The sequence below is a fragment of the Synchiropus splendidus genome, chromosome 3, assembly GCF_027744825.2.
Source record: "Synchiropus splendidus isolate RoL2022-P1 chromosome 3, RoL_Sspl_1.0, whole genome shotgun sequence".
In the NCBI taxonomy this organism is placed as follows: Eukaryota; Metazoa; Chordata; class Actinopteri; order Syngnathiformes; family Callionymidae; genus Synchiropus; species Synchiropus splendidus.
This window is the reverse complement of record NC_071336.1, coordinates 22,102,633-22,120,980: the sequence shown is the minus strand read 5'-3', so window position 1 is coordinate 22,120,980 and position 18,348 is coordinate 22,102,633. Positions and strand designations below refer to the sequence as shown.

Below are 18,348 nucleotides of genomic sequence, written 5' to 3'. Positions count from 1 at the left end.
ATGAAGCAAAGAACATCTTGAGAACAAGCATAAAAGAAAAAGCTATTGAAGTGTCACCGTCGTCAAATGAAGTAACAGAGCCGTTTTTATTTTTGTCTTCGACAAAAGTTGGAGAACCATCATGTTTCTTGAATTATAACGGCTTCCGTACATTCAGTGACATAATTATGATATGACGTCAACATCATATGGCGGTTTAAATACCTAATGGTATTTTTCAGGCGACGGCGATAAAATATACCCACTTCTCTTTTATACTGCCTTGCTGGCTATTTGACACATACACAATGATGACCGCAAAAGGCACCATTAACACATCATTTTGAGTGAAATGGTTTGAACATAATTCCACATTTTAGGCGCTACCATGGTCCCAAAGTACAAATCGCAAGGTCTGGAAGGGTACAAGTTCGCATAAGTACATGTTAATTGCACTAGAATACAATAGAATAGAATGCCTTTATTGTCATTATACGCATGCACAATGAGATTACGCCACCACCAGTGTCAGTGCAAAAGAGCAGTATAAAAAGATCAATAAAAGCTCTAAGGTATAAAGTATATATTTACAAAATAAATAACTCATTGAGTTATTTGCAGATAAATATGGAGCATATGCCTGAATATTAGTATATACAGTATTATTGCACATATCCTGATACGTTGTACATGTCACATGACAGAATGTATTGCACATAATGTCATTAGTGTCAAAAGTATTTCGCGTTTGAGGAATAGTTCAGAGCATCTTATGAATTGGTTTCGCACATTTTACTGTTTTACCCAGATCAATTTGTTTGAAGAAGTATATACAGGATATGGCCCTTACCCTGAGATCAACTATTGTAAGGACGCATCATGTCGAGTAAGTCCAACGTAATTTGGTTCAGTTAGACATACCACAAAGAGTTCTAGATCACTGTAGATTGGGAACACATATTAAATATTTTATCACACGTTTATTTACGGTTAGTACTTGACAATTATGGTGGTGTTTATAGTGAACTTCCGGTGACTACTCTAAGGTAAAATCTAGTCAGTCTTAACAAGACACTATTCAATCCTTTATAATGATTCATTGCTGGCTAAAATGCCGCGAATACATATGGGATGTTCCCAAATTGAAAGTACGACCAAGTTCTTTTACCATACACCAAAGTGTGGCCAGTGCCCTCCACAAACCTGACCACTTGTAAAAATGTGTAAAAATAACACATTAAAGATAAAAGATGTGTAAGATCTACCAGTTATATGTTCACAACAAAGCTACATGTCATTCCCCTTGAACCAGAGGTCACAGGGTCAACACGCCACAGAAGTCAATTTTCTACATGTAATATGTAAATTTGGTGAATTATTTATTCCTTATTTAAAATAAATAAATATTATCATTGTCACCTGAATAATGTCTGTGTTGTCATTGCCACACGAAAAAAAAAATATAGCGTGCACACACAATATAAACTCTCATACTGTGCAGTTGAAACCATTGCTGTGTTTTAAAACTCATACAAGTTATGGTGGGATTTTTACTCACTCGTGGTTTGTCTTGACTTGGTCTGTCTTGATCTTGACTACAGTGACAGAGGAACTGTATAGACAGCTTGACAATGATGAGACTAAACTCTAATGTATATCTACAGTTTGTTCCGACACAATTTATGAGCAGCATTTGACTAATTGAATTCCCAGATATGTCATCTCTATTAGATAATGTTCAGCCTTATCACTGAGATGAAATTACTGCCCGTGTTTTATTAACTGTAACCAGCATCTCGTCTCAACTTTGACCAAGCGATGAAGCTTCATCACCCATACCAATGGGATAATTGCAATGACATCAGCCGGAGGAAATGCACTAGAAACACTGACAAAAATCAAGTTCAACAGAGGAGCTAATGCACAAGTCAGGGGAACTGAGGCTCGACATCGCTAAAACTCAGGTACAGTTGAAAGACCCTTTAGATTTTCAACACAGAAGAGGGAGGAAAAAGTGACAACAAAATTGAAAGGAAGGAAATTGCTTTGTCAGTGAGTGCGTGCCAGAGAGAGAATGATAAATGTGAGCTGTTATCTGTGCCTGCATCTGCACCAGAGCCTGTCTGTGCACGAGTCGTGCCACTCATTGTTCACAGCTTTCTGTGCTGAGAAGGACGCTGCTCGATCACTAGTGAGGTCAGCTAATTTCTCTCTAAAAGCTTTGATTTTAACACTAATGGAAAGTGTGTCAACACAAGGAGTGTTTAGGGGAAGAGAGGTGTGTGAGGCGTGTTTATAGGGTGGCAACAAAATCCAGTGACGTGCTGGAGATGAGGACAGGGGAGAACTATCACCCTCAAAATGGAGGAAATATATGGGTGCAGAGATAGCAGAAGCAGAAGTACTCTTGCATTAGACGCTTTGTTGTACTACTTTAATGTTATCAATGACTCCTTTTTTTCAATTTTTCTATTCAGCTTTAACAATTAAAAAATAAAAAAGATTAAATCTATCTGAAAATATGACTTTTGAATGCAATTTGATAGAATTTAGATGTATTTATTTATTTGTAGAAAAAGTATAAGTCAAAACAAAAATAGTATGTTCAAATATTGGGATCATATTTAATGCAAATTATAAATAAATCACACAGTTCATATTGTAACCAGCCTAAGCATTTTTAAAATCAAAAATCAAAATCATGTGCTCACATGCCGACTTACAACAGAGATGGAGTCGTGCCATTCCTCCATCCGTTCGCTCCTTGGTGTCAAGAGGCAATCCCTATCAAACTGGTCCACAACTTGGCGACAGGGCTAGTAACTGTTTCAACACATAACCCGGTGTCCGCAAATCCACATCCACAAGATATTACCAGGAACTTTTAAAGTCCGTCTTGGGCTTGCGGCTGAATACAGTATAGAAACGCAGACTAAATCTATGGGTGACAGATTCTTCTCTGTCCGGGCCCCAAGCCTGCCAATGAAAATCTGAAACACAACATGCACCTCCAATATGAAAACACAACCAAAAACTTCCCTCCTTACTTCTTATTGTGCCAATACAAAGTTTTAATCACTACTATTTACTCACATGCATGAACTCACACATGCATAAACACTATTTTCCAGAATATTCATGTATCTTTCTGTTTAGTCTGTAAAACACTATGGGTGCAGAAGTCCATAAATGCAAAGCAGAGACACAGACTTAGACTTAGACTTTCTTTATTGTCATTGCACAAAAACATATCACTATGTTGTGGCAACGAAATTTCGGTCTGAGGCCTCCGGTTTCCAAAAACAAAACTATATGTCCAAAAATAAATAAATATTAGATAAATACTAGTCCAAGAAGATGTACAAATAAACAAATAAACAGTATTGCAGCTACTGTCTAACATTCAGCAGCCTGACAGCACCAGGAACGAAGCTATTCCTGAATCTGGTGCCTCTGAAATAAAAAGAGCTAAGAGGCAATTATATATATATATTTTTTATTACTTTCGTTATTCATTAGGAATTTCAATTTAGGTCTAATCAATGTTGCATGCATTCACAAGTTCATAAAGCGAACAATGTTCATTTAAAGGCCGAGTAACCCACTTGTCAAACTGCAGCGCGCTGTAAACATCTTAAAGCTCGATTCTATCGCGTGTTGGACAGAGGTGACCTCGCCTCGTGCATGAGCTTCGGAGAAATAATTCATTTATTTTTTTTATGTCAGAGTTTGTGAGAGGTCAGAAGCGGGTCAAACAGTTTAGGGTAATTACTTCATGAACTCCAAATTAGCCATTGCTCTACGGTGGTAGAATTTAAATCCCATTTAATGGTTCATTTAGTTTATAGACGAGGTCCCCTGTGCAATAGATTGGAGTAGAGTCACGAGTGCGGAAGAGTAACAGGCAGTGTGCATTTATGTTCATTCTCCTGCCTGTGGTCGTTGCACACTTGACAGAGTCGTTTGATGAATTCTGACAGCTTATTTATGGAGCATATTTTTGGGTTAATTATTTTCCCCAGTCCTACTTCCTTAGTCGCTGTAGAAATGTAATTGGATTTCCCTCACTTGTAAATGTGGGAACCTTGCCAGTGAAGATGATGTCTGTGTCTGTCAGAGATTTGCACGTGTGCATCTCTATGGCTGCAGATTAAGTCAGAATAAAATCCTAAATTTAGCATGTGGGCCAGAAAAAAAAAAAAAAAAAATTGTAATCTTACAAAGTGTCTTAAATGACTAAGTGAGATGACCCAAAAACAAAAGAGTCTGCTATACTAGTTGAGAAAAACTATGCACATCAGAATAGGAAGTGAAGGCACACTGTCAAACAGGAACTTTATTTTTCTAGTGCTGCTGAAATTAAAGAGGTTTTAATGCATCATCCTGACTAATTTCACTGGAAATATAAACCGACCAAGACCAATTTCCACTGGATGCATCATAGAAACTTGCCAACTATTTATATTGTGCGATTCATGATGAAACAAAAGTTCTTTCGCGCCATGTTGAGCTACAAAGAAATGCAGAGACGGAACAGCATGGTGCCAGTTTGCCTTGCTCATCTCTGGCCATTGATTTGGTTAACAAAGTGCAGCCACATATCCATGGACTGATAATTGTCAGGTGGTTTAGCATCTGTTTCCTCTGCCAGAGATACTGCAGAGACTTTCTCTTCCTGTTGAAACAAACATTCGCCTGTATGTGTCGACATCTGTTCGTTGCCAGACTCAAGAGATTGTGGAAAGACAAATAAATCAACAGTGAAGATGCTAAACTTGTTTTTTCCAATTAGAAACGGCACACAAGACCAGACTAAAGTTGCCCCCAAACCCGTTGAGAAAACCAACCATCTAATCCTTGACAAACCTTAGTCAAGCCAACAATTTCAAAAGGTTTCTTTACTAATCCAAACCAAACTGCCACAGAGCTCCGTCAGGGAAGCTCTAGTACATTGCAGCCAAACTAAGTCCACACAAATCTAATGCAAATGAATGTAATCCCAGTTAATCTACCCAGAATGAGCCCAGTCGGGCCACAAATCATTTCCAGTGCTTTTGTTTGAACACTCTCAGTGACAGCCAAAAGACAACACTTGAAACGTTTACATTTATCACGCACACGCGAGCACACACACACTGGATACTGGACCAAAGCAATGACACCACATTGCTCTCATGGTGACTGGTTTGGAACGCTCATGGTCTTTTAACTCTTCAACTAAAATGCAGTATTTAGAAAGAATACTCTGCAGAATATGAGGACACTCGTGATATTACAGTCATCGCAATGTTCACACATCTCATCCACATGAAACCTGTGCGAAAGGTCACAGCATAATTTGTCTCAAAATCAGAAACCTGCAAAAGATTATGACCTTCTATAATCCTGAAGGCCAGTCAACGCCTTTATCGGAGCAAACCATCAGCAGCGCTCTCTTCCACTGTATGCACACGCGCGCAGTCATCTCTCAGCCTGACATTAATAACTTTTTACACAGGAGTCCATGGGTATAAAAATAAAGATGTCATCCAAAAAGCTTTTACCTGGGGTGTTGAGTAGTCTGGACATGCGACAGCTGTAGACGATTTGCTGCTCACAGTATTCTGCGCTGGTGGTGATGGCTGTCACCTGGAAACACGGCCGCAGATATGTAGCACAATTTTATCTCCTGCGAGCAGACTGCTGAAATTTTATGCTCAAAACATTTTACCTCTGCAAGAGGAAGCAGTTTTGGGTATAGCACATTAAAACAAGAAGATTGAATTCTCAGGTCTTGTCAACTGCGTCTTACCGAAACATCTTAATAAATCACCTTAATGATGAGCATTAGCTCAGGAGGGGACTGTTTGATGCAAGTTGTTGCAGAGTAACTAAATGGAACCTCAAGTCAGGTGTTTGACAAAATACTTTGACTACAAAAAAAAAAAAAAAAGTACGTATTGTTGTAGCAAACTTGATATCGGTAATATTGCAAAATGGAGTTTATTTCTGGAAATTTATTTCAGTATTATCTGCAGATTGACTTTACCTGGTCCACTGAGGCGCTGTAGTTGACCTGGAGAATGGTCCGCCTCTCTCTGCTGGATCCTGTTACAGTTGTTTTAGGTGGCAGGTTGTTTGTGACTATGGTCCAGACTTTGTCCACTAAAGAAACAAACAAGCAAAATATCAAAATCATCCTGACATAACCTCATTTAGACACTCCATCAGCAGTTTGTCAACCACTGTGTGACAATAACATTATAATTAAGTAAAGTGACCTCTTAAGGTCCATTTATACCTAACAGGGTTCTGATCGTGCTCTGCGCTTGTTTTGTCCATATTTCTGCATGGTTCCACAAGGCTTGTTTTCCAAACAAACCACTAGAAACCGTGGGGGTAGTGTTGGAATGAGACATGAAGAAATTCTGCGTCCTCTAGCCGCAATATATTTTTAACAGCCTCACGAATCACCACGTCCAACAACGTTGCCTCGGTTTTGTCTTTATTGCTAGAGGTATGTTGTCAACATGTCTTCTACAGTTGCCATTTTTGCTCTGGAGTTTGCCATTGTCATGAACTTTTGACTGTGGGCTGCCCCCCTGGTGAATATAGTAGTGAACAGCAATGCCAACGCAAAGAACACATGGAAGTGCATGATCAGTGACAGTAACATTGACAGCATAAATAGAACATAAATGGACCTTTATTCTGCTCACGTAAACTTAATGTGAGTGCAGGCAGAAAGTGGGTGGAGACGACTGTCAGGGGTAATCTAGGACAGAAGAGTGGCAGCTCGTGAAAGGGAAGCTCCATAGGACAGTAGTGAGGCCTGCCGTGATGTGACAGTAGCTCTGACACAGAGACAGGAAGGAGCTTTAGAAACGTCAGAGTTGAAGATGCTGAGGTTTCTATCCAGAGTGACTAGAAAGGAAAAGATTAGCGTATATCTGTGGGAGAGCTCATGTAGAGAAGTGTGGAGACAAAGTCAGGAAAGTCAGATGGTATGGACACATGAAAAGACATTTGCAGCTCTGGAAAGTGAGAGATGAAGTATGAAGGTAAGTATCAAGGCAACTAAGGACATGAAGAGGACTAGGACAACAAGGGAGGATGATCGAGAATTGCCGAGGCAACCCCTGATGGAAAACTCGGCGAGACAACCAGGAAAATGTGTGGCAGCATGCACTTGCCATCCATTGCTGCGGCTTCTGAACTCTAGAGCTGGACTCCTTAATGTGCTGCATATCTTCATATCACCAGCTCCAACATGACTGTGAATGTGTGGGTATGCTCATGGTCACTGAACGGACCACATATCTATTGCATCACTCACATACTCACTCTGTGGAACAACAGCTTTAAACAACAGACGTGCTGGAGATTTTTTTTTTCTCTTCAATAGCTTTCTCCTCAATCACGCTGTCACTCAGGAAATGCACGTGTCTGGTTCTGCATGTGTTTTGGCGGTCAGAGGTGTGTAAAGTGAGTGTGCAGATGTAGAAGAAATCTCTTCAGCTTTCAGTGGTGAGTGTTGGTATTCAACGTGACTAAGGGGCCAGCCGGCGGAGTGCAGTGACATTTCATTAAAAGTCTTGCCTTTGCTCCGCCAGCATGCCAGGGCGTTTCAGACTATTTATTTATTGCTTTATATATGAGTGTGCTTGCACAGTGTCAGGACAGGTGTGTGTGGGCTCCTATCTGAGTGCTGCCGAGTGTTAGTGGGCTATTACCCACGGAGGCAAGAGGGTGGGGGGAAAATAAAATCACGACTGGTGACGGAACTAATGTGCTGGCAAATGTTAATGCTGAGAAGTGATGAGAAAAAGTAGATGCCACCAGAAAATACCTCAAAGTTAAGCAGAGATAAATGCAGTGTTCGTAATCTGACTCATGGAGACGGGTGTCATTACATTATCAAAAGTTTCCAGTCTCATCACCTCAGGTGTATGTGAATCAACAAGCAGCGATGGTGCATTTAAATCTGCATTTATAGGTGCTTATAGAAGGGCCGTGATGAAACTGTAATCTTGAAGATGCAGAAAAAAAAAGGCATGGCAATGGCAGTAATACTGGATGAAGAATGAAGAAATCCTTAGGTTCCAATTGAGACATCACTTCAGAAAAGGTCAGAAAAAATTACAGTATTACAGTATTGTTCATCACTTAAAGCCTGCGTTTCATAATAAATTATAAAGGCACTGAGGGATTTCAGCAAATATTATTGTCCTACACTTGAAGCCCTTTCTTAACAGGTAGATGGCATCCAGTGAGAATGTGTCTGTCAGTTAGCAAATAACGCAACAAGCTCCAGAAAGTGCAGACTGGCACCAGGAAACTGAAAATTAAAAGTGGATGGGGTTCTGAAGTTCCATGTGGATTTACGGTCAAGAAAGATTGACGTTATACTCCATGACATAGAATCCATTCACTGAAATACATTACTACTGTGCGACTATTATGTTAAAACGTGTTGCTATTTTTTGTTATTGTTTTTTGTTCATTGTTCTTCAACAGAGGTTCAACAGTGAACATCAGCGGTCGACCAGTGGATAAGTGGTTCAAGTGCCAGCGAAGTACAGACAAGACACAAAGACTCAGTCAGCAGTGATACTTGAAAACACATTTTAAAGGGGGCAATTTTTCACGTTGTTAGTATAGATGACAGACGTCACCTTAACTAATGTTGTGATATGAAAGCCCCATGTTCATCCATTTCTGACAAATTCGCTACATGAATCAAGCGGCCTGTTCATGTGACCAGCAAATGATCATGTCAATTGTTGATGCCACTCGCTGTCAACACTTACAACAACAGCAGCTAAATATTGGAAGAAGAAGCAGTCTGTTTTTATCTGAGAGAGCAAGGATGGTATTTGCCATTCCTAAACATGGCAGCTCCTTGGATTGCCAAGATTGCTATGATGGCATCTTTCTCTCAGCAGATGCACTTGCGCTCCTTTGCTTCAAACACACTCAGGGCTGTTTTGACAGACATGAGGAGCTGCATTACAGGCTTTGTTGAGAACCACTCATGCGCAATAAAGGATGTATTTTGTAGACCAGTCCTGTATCTGACCTTTGATGTCAGAATGTGTAAATCGTCACTGACTTAAATTTTGAAGTGGAGCAATAACATCTTGCTCAGGTGAGACGAGAGTCACTTTAGTTTTTATTCACCAGCAGGTTAATTTAAACTGCTTTAGATGGTTTGGTGACTGACATACTGTATGTGATCTGTTCAATACAGAAGGGACTCACCGGCGCAGTCAATCATTACTGAGATAAGAAACAGGAATCGAGGGCTCCTTTTAAAAAATGACCGCTTATTCCAAGATGACCTTCCCACTGTTGGGAACCTTAACCTCTGCCTTCTCTGGGCTAAACCCGGACAACTATAAAATTGTGATGAACTTTTCATTGGCAGCCAGTATGACGCCAGTGCCTAGAAATCCCTGCAACAACATGTGTTGAGAGCACTGCAGAGAGACACAGGAACTGTCACAGTTAGCCTGGAGAGATGGTGCTGAAGGAGGCGCTAACGATTCTATCAACATGACAAACTGCACTCGTATGTACTTAAAACTCAGAGTTTTTCCAAACGTCTTCTCAGTTTAGAAGCTGTTGCCTTTACAAGTAGCTCAGGAGAACGGTGACATTTTTTTTGCACCGGCATCATGGCCGCCCGGCATCTCAGCTCTCCTCCTCTATTGATTGATGCAGTTGTATGATTTGTTCAGCGGCATCTGTTTGGTTCCGACTGGGTCGACATATAAGGTATGGAAAGTTTGCCAGGAGAGGTGTGAGGAGGGAGGCGTAGAGATCAGAGCTGCACATTTCACTGCTGTAAGCCTGAAAAAAGATTTTGCTCACCTAGTCGTTATTAGATCCGTTATTTAACTCTGACAGAAAATTACAAGTCTGCCAGTGGAGAAGGTCGAGGAAGGGTGAAGACTGGCCGCCGGGTAAACAAAACATTAGCCGACACTCGTCTGCTACTGTCGGATTCAGGGAGTGTAATTATTTTAATTCTATGATACTTGTAATAATTCATATTTGTAATGATAGAAACTCTTATTTAAGGCTTCGTGATAAACTACTCGTGGTTAAATAGAAGATTAATAAATGCCTCTCTTGCTCTATAGTGTTTGTGTCCCCGCAGGTCTCCTGTGCGGCAGAGAGAGAGAGTCTACATCTTGAATAAAAGCACATAAACTTCGTGTGTGTACAAAACAAGCCTGAATATTTGGCCTCAGATTATTCTTAAAATGCATCTAAATAAAGTGTCACAAAACAGATTCTCTGTCGCTGTGCTGTCATCTCAAAACATGGAGCCGCGGACAAGAGGTGCCGATGATGAGAGGTTTTCTCTGCAGCGTCTGTTCATTTATTAAACACCACATTTTGTCTGCGACACATCATTCTGCCTGCACCTGCGGAAAAAGGGAAGAGAAGGGTTTTTTGTGTTCTGTATTTCAGGGAGGATCTCTGTGTGAAGCCAATGTGAAGCAGGATGTGAATGAAAACCTGGTCATTCTGATTGTTATTGCTCAGTGGGACACATGTCTTTGGCAAGTTCTAGTTCTAAATCAATACAAGTTGAAATGAGCAGCTATGTGCACGCAAGTGCAGGGCTTCTTCTTTCAGATACCTATAGAATGACATTCAGGAGGACACCCACACACTCCTGAGCGGGCACTCCTGCACGTACCTGTCATGTTGCAGTTGACTTTTAAAGGGCCAAGTGGTCCACTGCCATCAGGATCAATCCAGTAAATGTCAGATGACTTGCCCAAGTGCTTGTAGGCCTCACATGATTGCTCATAGATGGCTGGGGAAGAAAGATGGGAGGGAAAAAAAACATTGTAAATTATTACACATAAATTATTACTCGTGTAATTCAGTAGTATTGATTTGGAGAATACACCTGTAGAGTGTTATTTTGTTCATTTCACCATCCAAACCCCATGACCAAAATGACTGTAACGAGTCAAGGGGCGTGGGCGCTAAAGCCACGTGTGGAAGACGTGGAACTGGGATGTCACGTTGCGAGGAACGTGTAAAGGCCACGTATTGAGGACGTGGAGTGGGACCCAATCGCAAATGGTGAAAGTTACAATGAGGCAGGAGCAAGTAAGAAATAATATTTAATAATTAAACAAAGCGTCACCGAACCGGGAGAAACAGAGCAAACACAGAATGAAAAAACAGAGTAACCAAACTAACAGAAGTGCACAAACATGAGTAAAAAGTCCAAACCGAAAGTCACCAAACCCGGAGAAAACGAACTTAAATCACAAATGAAACCAAGAATAAACTACAAAGGAAACCAGGGAGCACACGGAAGCACAAAGAAACAAACACTAAACTCAGGCACCACAGTTCAACACAGAAAAATCCAAAATAAGCTAGCTGACAGAATGAGAGACCGAAACAAGGAGAACCAGGAGTTAAATGAGCTAGCTAACATGAGAGACCGAAACAATGAGAACCAGGAGTTGAATAAGCTAGCTAGCACACAGAACGAGAAACCGAACAAAGAAGAGCCACGAGAATCGAGAGTTACCACCGGGAAAACGAGGAGTCCAAAAAAACTCAGGAAACGGGAGACAAATAAGCGAACTCATGGGAACCAGCAAGAGACTCACAGCAACAAGAAGCACTGACAGGAAACAATGTGATAGAGGTGACGATCTGGCACACGTTGCTGGAGCCCAGGTGTTTATGTAATCAAGTTCATCAGGGGTTAATCGGCTCCAGCCGTGTGCCAAAGGAACAGAGGGAAAAAAAGCAAAACCAGGACTCGGAGCCAGGAAGCGGAGCCATGACAATGACACTTTTTAAAAGTTGGTAGGTAGCGTGCAATCATTTAGATTTAGATACTTAACTCAAAAATGGCGGTACATTTGGATCTGACTTAACTTCTGGAAGTATTTACCATTGAAGAAGAAAATGCAGACCACAACACATTTTCGCTCTGAAAACTAAGCGGAGGATGAGATGAGACCAGGCTTTCTAGTCTGTGGCCCCCGGCTATGGAATGCCCCCCTCCCCATGTTAGACAGGCACCATCACTGTCCATTTTTGAAACACTTTGTAAAACACACTTTTACTCTTAGACTTTTATACAATCGCACGGTTGATCTTTTTTAGTAATATTTAGTGTATCTGCCCTGTTTTAATTTTATGTATTAATTGTTTTTAATGTCTGTTTTATCCTGCTTTTCAGTAGTACAGCACTTAGTGACAATTTTGTATTGCTTTTTCAGTGCTTTCTAAATAAATATGGTATGGTTCTCTAGGAGCTTCAGATGTCAACAGCAATCCTGAAGACAGCGATTGGTGTAAGGGTTACACCATGAGTTGGCACCCGTGTCACCTGGTGAGTATATGCAGTAGTGTATGGCCACACGAGGTATCATACTGTATATACTGTATATCTGTCATGTCTTATGGGCGTCAAACGGTGGGAGACACAGCATTGAAACGCCTCTACGTCAACATGCAACAGTGGACAGACTTCAGCGTCAGCAATGGACACCAAAGTCCACTTGACAACAATCTTCAGATTGAGAATAAGTACATTTCCCCAATATTATAGATCGATATATTTTTTAATCTTTCAAATGGTATGCCTCTTTGGATTTGAAGTGCCAGTAGCACAGAGCAATGTTGCTGGTAATTCAGAATGCAATTGCAATGGAATGCAATGGAATAATTCACCTTAAAATATGTACAACACAATATAGACTTAACTTAACTTAACTTGGTGGAGGTAAACTTACTTAACCCCCCTGTTGACTAGAGTCATAAGAAACTGACACTTCAACAAAGTCCCGAGAAAATTCCTAAAAGTAACCAAGTGCAACAAGGAAAAGCAAAAATAATCTCCCCTGATAATGTACAGTAGTCAGCAACATTAGAGCTGCTTATCAGTGCATATGTGTGTGTTGTGTGAAACAGCTGTGCAAAGCAAATATTTACAGCATCTCCCCCTTACAGTAGACGTCTGTCTGATCTAAATGCCACCGGATTATGTATCTCTTCCCATTGTGCTGCAGCATTTCCAGCCATAAATGTCTGAAAGTAGAGCTCAGTACAAGAAGGAAACTGGCAGACACTTTTATCTAAGCTCTGTGGATTTCACGTTTCATTTTGAATGAAATGCAGTATGATGCATTTGTAAATGTAAAAAAAGAGCAAAAAAATGACAGAAAAACATTGTCAAAGCAAAGCTCAGCACTGTAGAAACAAAGTTGTCATATAAAAAAATGAACAAGGAAAAAATAAAGAGGTGACACAATAACCTATAACTGTGTTTTAGCTTATCTCTTCTTTTAGAGAATTCGTATTCGAGTATTATATGTCTAGCTGACAAACTAGATCTTCATGCACCAAATCGTTGAAGTGGTGTTAAATATCACATGAGCTTCAACTCCATGAGGCTTAAGAGGAATATTGAACTCTCTAAAGCCGAGGAGAAAGGAAATGTACAGTAGTTCCTCTTTTTCAGCAGAGCACTGTTCAACAACCTGAAAGTTGTCCTTCAATGTTCGGACCATCCAATATGGATGTGTGTTTTGAGGTCACTGTCCTGGAGGACCTGCCATCAATCATGGAATCAGAGACAAGGCAAAATATCAACCATTCAGAGAGAAGTTACCAGCCATGACCCAAAACACGCCCCATCACGGCACAACACTGGCTTTGGAACGGAACCGATGACATTTTCATGTTTGAAACGTTAAAGCCTATAAACAAAACATGCCCCGATACTGTTTGTTTTGGTTTACTGGAATTTTTTTGGGATCAATTGTGTCTTGTCAGCCTAAAACACAAGACAGACTCAAAAGCTTGGCCTCTGAACACTTCAAAAGTTAAGCTGTCCCTGTGCGACGAAGCTGTTTAATCACTCAAACACAAACAGAGGCCTAATCCAGAACGCACTTGTGCAGCAACATGGAAGAATTAAAGGGATAATGGCGCACTAGCAAATGTACGTACATGTGTGGCAGGTTGCACCGGTGTACCCAGTCCCATCACAAGTGCAGGTGAAACTGTCCCATGTCTGTCTGCAGCGACCTCCGTGTTCGCAGTGGTTCGGCATACACCTGGAGGCAAACATGCAACACTCATAAACATTTATAGCCAACCGTATGGTCAAAGCAGAAAAAAACAGTCATATTTAACCAAAAGCCAAAGAGGGATTATGATGCCATCCTCAGAGATCCTGTTGTTGATTTTAAGTGGGCTGCCAATAGCACCTGTGTCAAGCCATCGGAGATATAATAGCACATATTTGAACCAAACCAAACTCAGATGACCTCTGTCAAACATTTGCTCTGAGCTGCCGTTTTTGGATCGGGTGAAGGGCAGCAGGCTGATAGGCTTGTCAGCGAATGCTGGCATGACAGGACAGTCGTAGCAGTAACAGAAGGAAACGCACATCTGCACAAACGTGAATGACAAACGTGTGAGTCTGATCCGTGCGAGCATGGCAGTCATTAAAAATGCAACATGGAGCGACATTTCCCTGAGGTTCACAGCAGCTTTTCCTTCCCAACGGGAAGCAAGGAGAAGGTAAAGAAGCTAAAAACTGCCATCTAAAGCCATCCAAGAAGCATCAAGTGAGTCGTTGCGTAAAGTTGCACACAGAATGATAATTAAAGAGATACAATCTTTGCAATTACTGTAACGGGAATTGAATGCAATTAAAAGCAAATTAAAAGCACATTATTTAATCTATACGAAAGCTAGTTATGTGAATAAATGTTGCTGAACACTAGTAGCTGTCCAGCTGCCTCCTTGGTTAAGCGCAGCTCAAAGATAATAAAAGACTAGTTGCTACGAACTATAAAGACAGAGAGGCAATTACATCTTTTCGGGGGACACGTTATATCCTGGGACTGTTGTGAGGGACCATCAAACCAAAAGACAAAAAATAAATAAAAAAGTAGAAAGTGAAATATAGAGACAAAAATTAAAACAATACATATATGAAAAATTCAATAAATATGTTAATAGAAAAAGAAAAAGATGCTGCAAAGAGATCTTAAAAAGTGAGTCACACATTATGAAATGGCTTATTTGATAATAAACTTTATTGTAGATATATTTCTTTTATTCTTAGGTATTTATTGTAAAGCAATGAATGCGTGAAGATTCTATCACTGGAAGGAATCAACCCAATGTGGGGCGTATAAAATATATTAAATCTAATATATTTTAAGTTGCAGTATGGGAGTTATGTGGAAAAAAACATTAACAAAACATTACTTCTACTACAAAAAAGATAGAAGGAAAAAAAAAAATATATATATATATATATATGTGTGTGTGTGTGTATATGTGTGTGTGTGTGTAGCAATAGTCATCTGACACATTTTCTAGCATCATTATAGAATGTATTAGAGAATGGAGGTGTAAAAATTGCATGTTGCCGTAGGTTGCAACAAAAATTGACCTAAAAATAATGAGCTACTTGAATAACAATGGCTCATTTCCATGTCTTAATCAAAGGCAATTCCGCTGAACAAAGTAAATGTAGTGAATGTTGGCAAACACTTAAGTCAAAAGATTTACAGTGGAAAAATTACAGCTCAGAACCCATTCAAACAATTCCCCATTTGAGAGCTATTGCACATTAACATCTTGATAAAGCGCAAGCAGAAAATGATCCCAGCAGACTCTCAGTGTGTGACTGAGATGGATGGCAGACTGGGAGCTAATTTATCACCAAAATACGGCATGGAGGGAGCAAGTATTCACTTATAGACTGTACAGAAGTTTGCTGTTATTAAGCAAGATTCTGACCCATTAATTCCCCTGCCTTTCTTGCCATTCCCCTCTATATTACAGCCGAACTCCTCAATACATCAAAGTTACATGGGCTGAGCGTTCCCTTGTCCTGATGTGACTGATTCCCCAGGCGCATCACACAGGGATTATCATTTTCCTTCCTAAAAAAAAAAGCAAACAAAACACATCTCCATAAGTCCTTTAAGTATTTCAGCTGGATGTTTAAATGAATCAAACTTATTTTAAAATGAAAGCCAGCTGGAGGCAAAACCATGTAAAGTCTGACTGAGGAAAATAAGAAGCTCCAGAGGGAACAAGATTACCATTGCAGTTTTATTGTTGTTGTGGTATCGACTGGAGTGCTGCAGACACTCGGGAAGAGTATTCCTAGGATCACATTTGTTTGTCTTGTTCAACCTTTTGTGCTACACAGAAGCTGCTGACAAGAGAGATGTTACCTCTGGAGCCCAAGTTGGATTCCAGATCAACACTTGTTTGATTCCAGATCAGACCACAAACTATCAGGACACAAGTTGGTGAAAAGGAAATGTATTTTACATGAAAAAATTGTTTTCGCACTATAAAGGTTTCCAAATGATTTTGGAATATGAATACAATTGTCCTAAAGCCAATAAAAATTAGAAGCCTTTTGAAGTGTAATTTTGATGTGGTTTGGGAAAAGAGGCTTCCTCTCCTCTCCAAATCCTTCATCGTGAGACTCAGTGTTATGTGGAATATTTTACTATTATTGCTCTCACAGAAGAATTTAAGATGGATGTTATGTAACATACCTTCTGAAAACGGCAGTTACATAAATGCAATTTAAGGACTTTACATGTTTAATTTCTGATCCCGAGTTTTAACTTCTGAAAAAAAAAAGAAGTGTCCATTTTCTACAACAAAATGACACCTTAGTTTTTTTTAATTTTAAAATTTTTTTTTTAATAGACATCGAGAAACATATGGCTTAAATGGATTGAATGGTATTTGCGAAACGCTTCCATGTGTGTTTAAACCTTGCTATTTGTACAGCCTAAATAGATTCCCTCAGTGGAATAGCATTGATCAAAGGCAGGTCAAACAGAGGCTATTGAGCTGTGTTCAAAGGCCTTCTGATTAGTGGGCTGGTAACATTGCACACATTTATCCTGTGTGGCAGAGCAGGGTCTAACACAAGTACCAAGAGAAGACCATCTATTCATAAGTGCAGCAGAAAGTGCTTGACACTGTTTTCAGATGTGTGGAGAGTTGGAACAGTGTAAAAAAATGTTCCTTTCAATGCTCATATTCTGAAAACTAAATTCCAAGATCATAACTGGGGGTGTCTTTCTGACACCATCAAGTTATCTGTCTTGCGAGTGACCAATATAAACTTGCAGTTTTCAATGAAGCAGTTCTTAGATGTTATTTAATGGGGAGTCTCATTTGCCGAACAGGTCCCACACACTTCTACAGTCTTGTTGCTGAGATGAAAGAAAGCTGGTGAACCAGATGTCTCTCTAAATGAGGGCAAAATTGATCTAAATCACGCAGTGGCAGTCACTGTCCACTTCGTTGGCAAGAATATTGATGAAAGTAAGTGTTATCGACAAATCTGACATGAAAACAAATGACTCAGTTCAGGGGAAATGCCGTCCAATCAACACAAGGTCGTTCACTAATTGTTGCTTTCCAGGCTTGTTGACTCCAACGAGATGATCCGGGTAAATGACTTGCAGCTCTAATACTGAGTCTTTGTTAAACAGGGGATGAAGCGTAATCTCACTGGTTCTGCGATGTGTGTCGCGCAGAGCTTTCTGAGATGGAATTCATCCAAAACTCAGTTAAGGGTTTTGTCAATTACAGAAGGGTATAGGCCGAGCATAGTTGGTAACACGATGTTTCGCTGAAACCGTCCCGCTGGTCTGCTGAGAAACTGGGGAGTCCATAGTGAGTTCAGGAGAGAAAATCTCTCCATTGTGTTCTCATTCCGCCGCTAATACCTCACTAGGCGTACAGGATACAAGTGGAATTTGTGCGACAACAAATATGCCGCTTTGACCTCGAGTCTGTGTTGACGTTTTCGCTGTCAGTGGTGGCCAAAAGATCTGTGCCTTTATTGTTCCTCAGCATCATTGCATTACTCACAAACCCCTGTTTCAGTGGGAAAAAAAAAATCCATGTGTACACAACTGGATCCTACCTATCGATGATGGCACACATGTCCAAGCTGACGTTCTCAAACACACCGACACCATCTTTTTCGACAGCTTGCAGGTCGGCGGGCTGGTCATCGATGAGGATGGCTTGCATGCATCCCTGGAATGAGCGCTGGGAGGGCGGGAACAACGTTTGAAGAAAATAACCTGCAAGAGCCGACAGCCTTTTGTTAGATCATGTGCCAACAACACATTTCAAATCATATTGCCTGGTTTTAAGAGGTCAGACGTTTCCTGATGGACGGGCTAAAACGCATCATGAAAAGACTGTTAGCTGAGGCAGACATGCAGAATAATGACAACATCCTTGACAAAGAAGAGCAGAGCAAGTGAGAACCTGGTTTACAACCATGAACCTTCATTGCCCCTCTTGTTTTAGAGGTTATCCACAAGG

General features: G+C 40.4%; 1 protein-coding gene across 3 annotated transcripts in view; it reads right to left on the bottom strand.

Moving 5' to 3' along the window:
- cntnap2a (contactin associated protein 2a) overlaps positions 1 to 18,348 on the bottom strand; it is a 291,628-nt gene that overhangs the window by 103,476 nt on the left and 169,804 nt on the right. For all 3 annotated transcript variants that reach the window (XM_053859229.1, XM_053859230.1, XM_053859231.1), the window contains 5 exons: positions 17,939 to 18,101; positions 13,963 to 14,069; positions 10,670 to 10,789; positions 6,008 to 6,123; positions 5,523 to 5,607 (listed from right to left, as the gene is read on the bottom strand). In XM_053859229.1, coding sequence (XP_053715204.1) covers positions 5,523 to 5,607; positions 6,008 to 6,123; positions 10,670 to 10,789; positions 13,963 to 14,069; positions 17,939 to 18,101 — 591 coding nt within the window. The remainder of the gene's footprint in view (positions 1 to 5,522; positions 5,608 to 6,007; positions 6,124 to 10,669; positions 10,790 to 13,962; positions 14,070 to 17,938; positions 18,102 to 18,348) is intronic.